This window comes from Lutzomyia longipalpis, chromosome 1, assembly GCF_024334085.1.
Source record: "Lutzomyia longipalpis isolate SR_M1_2022 chromosome 1, ASM2433408v1".
Taxonomy (NCBI): Eukaryota; Metazoa; Arthropoda; class Insecta; order Diptera; family Psychodidae; genus Lutzomyia; species Lutzomyia longipalpis.
Genome location: NC_074707.1, coordinates 47,334,568 through 47,347,055, shown reverse-complemented (window position 1 = coordinate 47,347,055; position 12,488 = coordinate 47,334,568). Strand labels below are relative to the sequence as shown.

At 33.5% G+C, this 12,488-nt stretch overlaps 2 protein-coding genes across 5 annotated transcripts; one reads left to right on the top strand and one right to left on the bottom strand.

Moving 5' to 3' along the window:
* The first annotated feature begins 13 nt into the window (after positions 1–13).
* LOC129787889 (V-type proton ATPase 116 kDa subunit a 1) lies at positions 14–10,847 on the top strand. Of its 4 annotated transcripts, XM_055823719.1 has the most exons (8): positions 36–145; positions 1,150–1,323; positions 1,400–1,576; positions 1,664–1,792; positions 5,585–5,679; positions 6,153–6,194; positions 8,573–8,699; positions 8,771–10,847. In XM_055823719.1, exons 2-8 carry the CDS (start codon positions 1,207–1,209, stop codon positions 10,646–10,648), a joined length of 2,565 nt encoding a protein of 854 aa, XP_055679694.1. In that variant the 5' UTR covers positions 36–145; positions 1,150–1,206; the 3' UTR covers positions 10,649–10,847. The 4 variants fall into 4 exon arrangements, with proteins under 4 accessions (XP_055679695.1, XP_055679696.1, XP_055679694.1 ...); XM_055823720.1 differs by lacking the exons at positions 5,585–5,679; positions 6,153–6,194 and adding an exon at positions 3,686–3,786 and having other exon boundaries at positions 14–145; XM_055823721.1 differs by lacking the exon at positions 6,153–6,194 and having other exon boundaries at positions 16–145.
* Positions 10,827–11,486, bottom strand: LOC129787905 (UDP-N-acetylglucosamine transferase subunit ALG13 homolog). The gene is made up of 2 exons (XM_055823743.1): positions 11,396–11,486; positions 10,827–11,339 (listed from the first exon to the last, which is right to left on the bottom strand). The coding sequence occupies exons 1-2, from the start codon at positions 11,424–11,426 to the stop codon at positions 10,873–10,875; spliced, it is 498 nt and encodes a 165-aa protein (XP_055679718.1). The 5' UTR covers positions 11,427–11,486; the 3' UTR covers positions 10,827–10,872.
* Positions 11,487–12,488: the final 1,002 nt, after the last annotated feature.

The following is a 12,488-nucleotide window of genomic DNA, read 5'->3' as shown; positions in this document are numbered from 1 at the left end:
ACAAGGTGGCGCTGCAATCGCATCTGATGTGTCAATCAGATCGTCAAGTTTCGTTGTATTTGTGTTGTGTGAGATTTGTTAAGGTGCTCCTGCAATTTTCTCAATTTTCTTCACAAATCCCACGAAGAAAATAACTGCATTTTAGGTAAAATCCTTCCCAAGTTATCTCTCAATAGTTTTCCATTGAAATTCGCGCAATTACTTTGTGGATTCGTGGTGAAAAGTCAATTGGAAAAATTCCATTTTTTGCCTTGTTGTCAGCCATGTTGGAAATGCAACGAATTGATTTGAGGAGAAAATCGGGGAGTGATTTTTTGCCAAATACAAAATGTGACCTTTATCGCTCTTCTAATGGCCTGAAAAACAAATTACCCGCGGAATTGAGTACTCAATAAGATTCCTCACGCGTGATATTGAGGTTTTTCCTCCTCCCGCGGCCCCCATATGGCGGGAATGGCCTTTATTGATTTTTCACCAATGAATTTTCTTATCAGAAAAAAAACAAAATCAGGAAGTGGCGCTGATAAACAAATTGAAATTAATTTGGGCCATCCGGAGACAACAAAGGCAGTAAATGGGGGTAGTTGGAGAATTCCTTACAATAAGTGAATCATATCAGCTGGGCGTTTTAGGGGGGTTTCCGGGAGTCACTCAATGTGACGTCAATGGGTGAATTTCCATGCGCATCCGCAGCTATGAGTCGTTGGCTTGTGGCCCGGATTTGCTCTTCAATTACCACCCAAAGTCTCCGGCTATTTGCTTGCTAAACAGCCTCTGATAACGAGATTTATTGCTCACAGCAATTGAGATGTTCTTTTGAGGACAATTTGCTTTGCTTTGCTTTGTTGGAATATTTAGACAGCAGAAAAGACGCGAAAAAATGTTCACAGTGATGGTTGTAAAAAGGGAGCCACGAAAATCAAAATAATTCCTTCTACTGCGAGTCACAAGACCCAAAATCAGGGATTAATTTTTTTCAATCCTCCGTAATGTTTATCTTATCAGTGGGCTTAATTAAAAAAAAATCCATTCGTTGCATAAGGGCAGAAGACAAATCACGAGCGCCCGAGGAATCAGTGTCAATTGATCAGCCACAGTGTCAATTGTCTAATTTTCTTTCAATTTTCATCCATCTTCTCTCCTTCCTAGGCTGCTGATCGGGCATCTCTTCTGTTTTGGGATCAATCGGCCAAGAAGACAAGCGCGATGGGTTCGCTGTTTCGGAGCGAGGAAATGACCTTGTGTCAATTGTTCCTCCAGAGTGAGGCTGCGTATGCCTGTGTCTCTGAGCTGGGAGAATTGGGACTCGTTCAATTTCGCGATGTAAGTAAAAACTGAATGAAAAGAAAAATATATATTTGAATGACTTTATTAATTATTTTTCCTTTAATCTCTGCAGTTGAATCCCGATGTGAACGCTTTTCAGCGAAAATTCGTCAATGAGGTGCGTCGGTGTGATGAAATGGAGCGCAAGCTGCGCTATCTTGAGAAGGAAATTAAGAAAGATGGTATCCCAATGTTGGACACCGGGGATAGCCCTGAGGCTCCGCAACCGCGTGAAATGATTGACTTGGAGGTACAATTTTAATTCGACGTGCCCGAAGATTATGAACCATATTCCTAAATCTGTCTTATCTAAAAAAAAATTATTCTCTTAAAAAAGGCAACTTTTGAGAAGTTGGAGAATGAGTTGCGTGAAGTGAATCAGAATGCTGAAGCACTGAAGAGGAATTTTCTCGAGTTGACCGAACTGAAGCATATTTTGAGGAAAACTCAAGTGTTCTTCGACGAGGTAAGTGACTTATCTCTTATCACCAATATTCCAATCGGCTGACGATGTCATTCATTGAAATATTCATTGCATTGTTTCACCAACAAAAACTTCATTCGCGTAAAATGAAAAAAAAATTAAGAGACATCATTGTCATTCTTCATGATTCGTTAATCATCTCTTATTTTTATTAAACTCATTGGTTGAAGCAGCATTAAAGAAAAAAAATCTTTTCATTCTCATTGAGATGCAATTCGATGGAAATATCGCTACATTATCATTTCTATTTAATTGTGTATATTATTTCGCATATTAATCAAAATTTTAACCAATTTTACGTACATTTCGTGAAAAATTTCAATGAAAACACTGAAAGAAATAATTTGTTAAAAGCTCTATCGTGGGAGGAGGGTGGTGTGAAGTCAATTTTACGGGTATTTGTGATAAATTTTCTTAAGATGGACAACACAACTGAGAAAAATGATGACAATTCCTTTTAAAACACTTTCTATTTACCTATACACTGTTTTTTTTTTACTTTCATATCAACACAAAAATTATTTTTGAAATTTATTTCTCTTTTAATTATTTTCCTGACACTTTTCATAAATAAGTTTTATTTATTTTTTCTTATCTCTTCAAATGAAGAGTCAAAGAGTGATGCTTCATGAAAGAACCCAAATCTTCCCACAGAAAATTTTGCAAAATTTTTTATTTATTTGAAGATTGTTTAAAGAAAATTAAAAAAAGAAAAACTAAGCAAAACAGGAAGATTTGGGTTGATAAAAGGCTTTCTTATTGATTGTTTAATGCATGCAAAGATGCTGTTGTTTTGCCAGCTTGCAATAGAATAAAAAAGAATCCTGTATAGTTCTTTATGAAAAAAAAACCCTTAATACGTCTTTTTTATCCCACAAAAAAATCCATTAGCATGAATCCTAATTATTCATTCATTGAAATTCCATTTCTTTGCATTTTCATTTCAAATGCAGCAAAACAAACCCCTAATTCTATACTAAAAACTGCTTACTAATCCCCTTAATTGGCTTTCTGCATGAAAAACAAAGATTGTTGTAAAAATGTTTTAAAGTATTTTTAATATTTTTCTATATAGTACCTAACTTTTTGACAATGAGAAAATTTCCGACCCCAGATTTTCTCATTTTTTTTTAACATAATATTTATTTAGAAGTTTTTTTTTTGTAAAGTTTTTCCACCTTCTCTTGGAATTCCTCGTAGGGTTTAGTTTTTGGAGAAATTTTAGTTTGTAGATTTCCTTTAGAAAGTTGAGATTATTTTGGTTTTTTTGGAATACTTGTCAGAAAAAAATAAGCTTAAAGAAAGTTTCATTTATAAATGGAATTTCTGACAATTTTTTCCAGAAAACTCCTTATCTGTGTGTAGTTAGAAAATGCTTTTGCACATTTTTTACTCCTCAGTTTATTTTTTCTCTTTCCTTATCCTATATTTTCTGTTTTCTCTTTTGCTTATATTGCACATATTTTTTTTTATTTTCAAAATATTATTTGCTTCTGTTTGCAAACACTTTTTGAGCACAAAATTTTTTTTTTAGTTTTTCTTTTAAAAACTCTACCTTTCTTCAACATTATGTATTATTTTCTGCACAAAAGCAATGAGATTAGGGTTGTTAGGTGAAGTTCTCAATAGATTGTTGTATAGGAGATGGTGTGAGGCAGGTCTGTTAGGATGCTGTTAAAGGTAAAAAAAAATTATTGTGAAATTAAATTACTTAAAAAAAAAAAAGAAAATTCAATTAGGAAGAAAAATAGGAAAAAGTGGGTCAAAAAATATTTAGGAGATTAGGGGATATTTTGGGGGTCAATTTTTTCGGTTGTGTTGCCACAGGCAGGACCTTCATTTGTCATGCCTACGATAAGATCCCGCTATAAACAGATGGCGGATGCAAATCGCGAAGAGGAGCAAATTCAGCTGCTCGGAGGTGGAGAAGAGAACGTCAGAGCAACTCAAGCGCAAGGACAAAATCTCAAGCTTGGGTAAATAAAACAGTTTCTCTCTGAAAAAAATTTTATTACCTATCTATTTAATTAAAAAAAAAAAAGGATATTAAGAGAGACTAAGAAGTATAATATTACATTAAATTAAAAAAAAAAATAACACAGATACATTCAAAACAATCACAAAATGTTTAATAGATTTTGGTAAAACTTTAAGATTATTCTCACATTCAGCGCTTGGGTCAGTTTGAATTGTGTGGAAGTCAAATTCATTGTGACCTTTAGTTGGGATTCTTAGCAAAATTGGTGTCTTTTTAAATGAGAATCATGAAATTTTGTACAAGAACTCTTTAAAACTATTTTATGAACATTGACCAATAATTTTTTTTTAATGAAAATTCGTTAAATTATGAAAAAACTTTTTTTTCTTAACATTTTATCGATTCGGGGGAGTAAGACTCAAGAATAGACCTTCAGATATTCCTGAATTTTTCATGTGCAAGACGTTTCGAAGATGTTGAAGACTGCTTCTTCAGGTCTGCAAAAGTATTATGGACAATATTTGTGTCTCAGAAGGAATAAAGTTAACGTTAGAAGTTAAGAATTTCTCAAGGTCTTTTCTCATGCTTTACTCTCTAACATTAAAATGACCGAACGCTACATTACTAAAAAAAATAATAAAAAGAAAATAAAGGTCCTAGGCAATGTATAAAGAATATTTTGGCAAATTTCCATGGCTCTAGCTTAAAAAAATAACCAAATTGGGCTAACTAAGAATATCAATTAGATAGGTCTTTTTTCATTTAGCGTTTTGGAGATTTTTTACCTTTACTTTCCTAATGAAGGAGAGCAGATAAATAATTCTGAAATGTTATGAAAGATTTATCAAAAGGTTCAAAAAAAGAAAAACAATTCAAACTGTTTCAAGAATTTTAAAGTTTTTCTGACAATGAATTTTGATTCCCTTTATTATCTGTGTTATAAAATTTGCAGATGAATTACACTGATGAGGAAATCCAAATGCAACAATTTGATAAACGTATAAGGCAAGAGTGGTGTGATATGATGTTGCGTGATTTGATTTTGCAAATGCAATTTCGCGCAATGAAATTTTTTTCTTTATTCATTTTATTGTTTCATTAATAATAACTTTTGAAAAAAAAACTAAAAAGAATAATATTTAATTTAAAATAAAAAAAAAACGAAAAAAAGTGGATTGATTTTTTTTAAGTCAACAAAAAGGATATGATTATAAATTGTTAAAAATGCACATAATTTTTGTTTATTTATGTACAAAAAATATATAATTTGCACATGTAATTTTTGATTAGCTGGGCATGATGCTTGTTGGTTCTTTTGATTTCTTTCTGCACCTTTTTTGTTTGCTTAAAATGTGGTTTTAGCTGTGATTCTTTTTTTTGTGGCTTTGTGTGTTTATCACTGTATTTTGGTGTGTGTGTAAAAGGTGAATTGGAATTGTGGTATTGATGAAAGAACATTGAAAAAAAAATTGGCGTGGAACTAATAAATATTGTTTTTTTTACTGTAATTTCAATGGTAATGTATTAACTATGTATCAGTTTTTTTTGGCACATTTTTCTAACACATCATTCTTTTATTTTAGGTCATTTTTCTTTTTTTTATCATTTATCATTTCTCACAACAAAATTGTCATCAATTCTCATTTGATTTTCATTTTTTTTTCAATGAGTTTTTTAAACATAGAAAACACAAAATACATACACTTTCCGTGCAAACACAACAAATAGTTTTAAAATAATTTTAGCTGTAAGATTGCAAAATTTTGTACGTTAAAGTTGAAAATACGAATTTGTAGCAAGAAGGTGGTATGAATACCACAGAATCCATGACGAGAGCTTTGATCACGGATGAATCCCGAAGTGGAAATGCAATGGGCACCGTTCAATTAGGGTAGGTACTCTATGTTGAGTGGTCTTAATTTATTTCTTTTAAATTTTTTAATATTAAGTAACAAATAAATTTAAAAAATAATCTAACAGGGAATCTACATAGTTTTTTTTCTAAATATAAAATTAACATTAATTTAGAAAATCTTTTTAGATGATAATCCCTAAAAAAGAAAACTAATAATATTAAAAAATAATAATTGATATAATTTTAGAAAACTAATTTGAAAAAAAAATTCCTTTATCAATATAACTTTAAAAGCTTTCAAATAATAACAAACTTTGTACATATATTAGAAATAGAATAAAGTAAACAAAACACAATTCCCTTAAAAAGTTATCCACGAAAAAATTAGGAAGGAAATGCGATTAATTTTTTTTTAATTAATATTTTATCATTTCTCCAACACACACTCAAAAAAAAAACACAATTATCTCAATTGTGATTTTTGAAAATGGATGAATTTGCGATTAAAGTTTTCTGGAAAAATCGCAAGAGCCTGAAGAATTCCTGCCATGGTCAGTAACACAAAGTAACAAACAAAATTTATTTATTCACTGTTTATTGTGGTACTCAGACGAAAGAAATTGCAGAAAGTTTTTCTTTTTGTTCTTGGCCTGAAGAAAGAGATAGTTTTTTCCGAAATGTCGAATCGATTTAAATGAGAGGAAAGAGAGAGAGAAAAACTTCTGCAAATATTTTCCTCTGAGTATATTTTTTTATAGTCTCATTTTCTTCATTCATCACCTGTATTTTTTTCAGTATTCTTTTATCACTTTTAGAATACTTTTTTATTTTATTTTATAATTGCAATTCTTATCACAAACGTTGGTGTCAATGTTATTCACTTTATAGAACTTTTGTCATATATTTTTTTCAACTTTGTGTTCAGAGCTTTCCCTTCCAGTTTTTTTTTATCTCTTTATTTTTTTCTTATTTGTGAAATCGTCCCAAATGCTATTTTTATTTAATTTCGCTAAAAAAAGGTTTTTTTTTGCATAGTTTCTTATTTCTTTGCTTTATATGCTTCTTCAGTGTTCGTCTAATTATATTTTTTGCAGCACAATAACTTTAATATTAATCTTCATTCTAAATTATTTCTTTTTTTCTTCGCGTATAAGAAATTAAATTCGTAGAAAATTCTTATTACCTAACAATAGCAAGAAAATTCCACTTAAAAAAAATTAAATCATTTTGTAGTTTGTTGAGGAATTATACTGTAAAATGTAAAAATTTTGTAGGTGTATGTATAGTAAAAAATTATTTATAGAATTTAAAGGAAAAAAATTGAAAAATATGTGCATTTTTAACGTGTTAGATTTTTTTTCGTTTGAAGAGTTATTTTTAATAAATTAAAAAAAGCGTGAAGGTTGGTGGGCATGATGAAAAATACTTCTGCAAGACAATTAATGATTGAATTTTTCCGGACAAAAGTAAATAATAAGAAATTATGTAATATTGTGTCGTATTCAGCGACCAAGAAATCTTTGAAATTGTCAAAATTTCAAAAGAAGGCTGAATACGACTAATTTTCTTAGAAAAGTAAAATCAAACATTTGGGGTCAATTCTATTAAAAATCCTTTCTTACAAATTTTAAAGTTTTTGTAAGATTTTGACAGTTGACGTGTTTAAATCGTTCTTTTGTCATTCTTTAAAAGAATAATAAAAAATTTATTTTTTAACGTTGTTTAGAAAGCTCCTAAAATGATTTTAAAAGAATATGTATCGAGTAAGATTAAAAACCGAAATAATCTGTCAAAATTTTGCAATAATTTTTGAAAGAATACTAAAAGTCTTACAACTCTTAAATTGTAAGAAAATAAGAGAAAAGATTTTTGTCAGAATCTACCCCATTAAAAAAAATATTAATGTCTTCTTAATTAAAATAAAAAAAACATCCAAAAAATTGTTCTAATTTCAAAAGAATTGAGAATAATTGTTAATTCAATTCTCAAAAGTAATTGCAGAAGTTAAAAAAAAATTTCTCATCCACCACTGTAATGATGATTTGGGAAGAATTAAATGAATGAAATTATACTTTTAATTTTGCAAGGCAACTGTTACGCTAAAATCTTTAAATACTAACTCTCTTTAACATCCTTTTTTATGATAACTTTTCTTCTATTTTTTTTCTTGAAAATATATCAATTGAAATTAACATTGTATAGTTTCTATATATATTTTACGTATATAGGGTGGCCAGGAAATTAAGGCATGACTTTAACTGCGAATAACTTTTGATTGGAGTGATATATCTGAAAAATTCTGCCACCAAAAAGATGCATAAACTCAAAAAGTTTAATTTGCTTTTTATTTCAAGTCGTTATCTTAATAATTGTTGTCGCTAGAACAAAAAATGTAAAAGTGTCATTTTGTATGGAAAGCGATGAAATGTACTGCATTTCATTTCTGTTGAGTTTCTCAAAACCAATCATTAAGCAATTGAATATTTGACTAAATTTCAGTTAAAGAGGCCTTTCTCAACTTCATGCAACCAAATATTCAAGCATTCTAAGAATATTTTTGAGTAAAATTGCCATCATAAGCAATTCAGCTTTAATTTGACATGAAAAACAGTATATTTGTGATGAATAAAACGTTTTTTTTTTGCTCTAGCAGCTATACAATTTTTAGGATATTGACTTGAAATAAAAAGCAAATAAAACTTTTTGAGTTTACGCATCTTTTGGCGGTAGAAGTTTTCAGACATCTCAATCCAATCAAAAGTTATTCGCGGTTAAAATCATACCCTAATTTCCTGGCCACCCTGTATATAAGCAATGTTGATTATTCTGAGAGACATGATGACATTATGTTGTGAATGTGATTTATTTATTTTTTAATATTGTATTTTGTGTTATATTTAAAACAATTCAACGCGGGTATGGCGTATAGCTTTGTAGCTGGAGTTATTTTGCGGGAGAGACTGCCAGCCTTTGAGAGGATGCTGTGGAGAGCATGTCGTGGAAATGTCTTCTTGCGTCAGGCAATGATTGAATCTCCACTGGAGGATCCATCAAATGTAGGAGGAAAAAAAAAGAAGAAAATTTTTCTTTTTGGATTAATTAATAAAAAAAAATCATATTATTTTAGGGCGACAATGTGTACAAATCGGTGTTCATCATTTTCTTCCAAGGCGATCAACTGAAGACACGCGTGAAGAAGATTTGCGAAGGTTTCCGGGCAACACTGTACCCATGCCCAGAGGCACCGTCGGATCGCCGGGAAATGGCAATGGGTGTGATGACACGCATTGAGGATTTGAACACTGTACTGGGCCAGACTCAGGATCATCGGCACCGTGTCCTCGTGGCGGCGGCGAAGAACTTGAAGAATTGGTTCGTGAAAGTGCGCAAAATCAAGGCAATCTATCACACGCTCAATCTCTTTAATTTGGACGTGACACAGAAGTGTCTCATTGCGGAATGTTGGGTGCCGGTACTTGATATTGAGACCATTCAGATTGCATTGCGTCGCGGTACGGAGCGGAGTGGATCGTCGGTGCCGCCAATTCTCAATCGAATGCAAACCTTTGAGAATCCACCGACGTACAATCGCACGAATAAGTTTACAAATGCTTTTCAAGCACTCATTGATGCATACGGTATTGCGAGTTATAGAGAAATGAATCCAGCACCGTACACCATTATAACGTTCCCCTTTTTGTTTGCCGTGATGTTTGGTGATTTGGGACATGGATCAATTATGGCACTCTTTGGCCTTTGGATGGTACTTAAGGAGAAACCATTGGCGGCTAAGAAGAGTGACAATGAGATTTGGAATATTTTCTTTGGGGGTAGATACATAATTTTCCTCATGGGATGCTTCTCAATGTACACGGGGCTCATTTACAATGATGTCTTCTCCAAATCACTCAATATCTTTGGGTCACATTGGCGAATTAATTACAATACGAGCACTGTGATGACAAATAAGGTGCTTCAACTTGATCCGGGGACAGAGGATTACCTACAGTACCCATATCCATTTGGTATGGATCCCGTGTGGCAGGTGGCACCACTCAATAAGATTATCTTCCAGAATGCGTATAAAATGAAGATTTCCATCATTTTTGGTGTAATCCACATGATCTTTGGTGTAATGGTGGGCTTGTGCAATCATCGCTACTTCAAGAATAAGATGGCAATCTACTGTGAATTCATCCCACAAATTATCTTCCTTGTTTTCCTCTTCTTCTACATGGTACTCATGATGTTTATCAAATGGGTGCGATTCTCAGCATCAAATGATGGGGCATTCTCTGAGAATTGTGCTCCATCCATTCTCATTACCTTTATTAATATGGTTCTGATGAAATCTGTTGATTGGGATCCAGAAACGGATATTTGTTCCCCATATATGTTCAGTGGGCAGGCGGCATTGCAGAAATTCCTGGTAATTGTGGCAGTTTTGTGTATTCCATGGATGCTGCTGGCAAAGCCAATTCTTATTGCGCGTTCCCGGAAGAATGAGCATCATCAGCCGATTGTTCCGGTTGAGAATGGCGATGCAGAGAATGGATTGAATGCACAGAGTGCTGTAGCACAGCAGGCACCAGCTGGTGGGCATGAGGAAGAGGAAGAAATGTCTGAGATCTACATTCATCAGGGTATTCATACCATTGAGTACGTCCTGGGATCTATTTCGCACACAGCTTCATATTTGCGTCTGTGGGCTCTGTCCCTGGCTCATGCTCAGCTCTCCGAGGTGTTGTGGAATATGGTGCTGCAGGTGGGACTCAAACAGGACGGATGGGTGGGGGGTGTTGTGCTATGGGTTGTCTTCGCCTTCTGGGCCATCCTTACGGTGGGCATTCTTGTCCTCATGGAGGGTCTGTCGGCCTTCTTGCACACCCTCCGTCTCCACTGGGTGGAATTCCAGAGTAAATTCTACGCTGGACAAGGCTATGCCTTCCAGCCGTTCTCCTTTGAGAATATCGTCGATGCTCAGGGATCTACATCGGAGGAATAAGAAGCTTGCCCCATACGGCAGAATTAGTAGCAAAATATGCACACAAAACAATTTTAATCGAATAGCAGCACTTTAATGCTTATTGTGGCTCAAAATGTTTCCATGTTAAAGAAGAAATTTCAAAAGAAAAATAATAAATTCTTAAAGTTTCATGTTCGTGTAAAAGAAAATTCAAATAAATGTCTTGCTTCAGTTGAAATGTTTTTTTTTTAATTTTATTTGTGCTAAAATCCCATCAATTTATCAAGTTCCCGGACAAAGTTCATGGGGTCTCCTCGCTGGTAGTCTTTTAATTTTTCTGTATCAAAATGTTTTAGGGTTTCCGGGAGTGTAGCAGGAGTACAGTGGACGAGCACACCTTCCTCCCCCAATTGCTGAGCCAGTTCAATTTGATGGTTGTGCATTAGGGTGTCATTGACAACCACAATAAGGGGTTTCCGGTGCTTCAAGACATCGATGCATGTTCCAGCTCCAGCGTGGCTGATGACGAGATCAGCCCTCCGGATGTCATCAATGATGGAAGGGAGATAATTGTAAGTTATCCTTTCGATGGATGATGAGTGCTTGCTCGCTGGTACGTCCTGATCCCCGCATTGAATCGTTAACTTTTTGCAATTAACATCTTCAAGAGCTGTGGCCATTTCTTGTGAATTGAGAGCATTGATCAAGCCACTAAATTGTGTTGTACCGACTGCAATAAAATTGGGAATTAATTAAAATTTAAATCAATGGAATGTATTGAATTACCTGTTACGAAAATATTTGGAAAACTCCGCATGATTAATCTATTTTTTTCTCTTTAAAATTGCTGCAAAAATCTTGTTGATATTTTTATTTGTGCCACGGTTGCCAACTTTCTGGCAAAGATACATCACGAGTGAGAGCTTTGTAAGCATTACAGAGTACTAACCAAGTGTTATGGAGCTTTTGGACGTTACAGTTTGAATGGAAATTGAATGAGAATTTGCAGCAAAAAAAAACTGAAAGTCTGAAAAAATTATGATTTTCTTTAACACTAGAGGACCCAACATTTGGCACAACGCGGAGTATTAAATTGGTACTAACAAGGGGACCTTACCCTAAATCCACAACGGATTGGGTTCATTCTTGCATGAATAAATTCTTAAAAACCTTAAAAATATAATATTTATTTGTGTTAAATCTTAGCACAGGAGTTTCACGAGAAATATTATTAAAATAATATTTAATTTTCACTAAAAATCTGCTTTATTTGAGGCCGCCATGAACTAGGGCTCGGTGGTTTGTAAAAAAAAAGACAAAAATACTTTATCTCAATGTCAGGAAACTTGAGTGCAACTTCTGCCAGCAAACCGTCATTCCGGAAGCTGCTTCATGAGTCTCAGAGTAGAAGGCATTTTTTTCTTCCTAACTCTCTGAGCTGATTAAAAAAGAGCACATGAAGGAAAATTGTGAGGTCAGAGGCATTCATCACTGCAGATGAACCTAGAAAAGCCACAATGGGCCTAATTCAGCGACCAAGAAACCCTTGAATTTGAATTTTATACAGAAATTTCAAGCGAATTTCAAGGTTTTCTTGGTCGTTGAATAAGGCCAAATATTTATGGGTATTTTAGTATTTTTTGGAAATTGCGGAGCTTTTCCTTTAACTACTGGCTCCTGACTCTTCATGTACATCTTCGGCATCAGCGTTCGAGCCATTGAAATGATTGGCATGATCATATACGAGTGAGATGTTGTTGCCTTTGATCCTACCAACCCGTGAATTTTTTTTAGACCCTTTAAAGTCCAAAGTAGTGTGGCTTTGCAGCTCTCTATCGAACCTCGATTGATCAAAGTTAAACACCTGAAAGTTGAACAG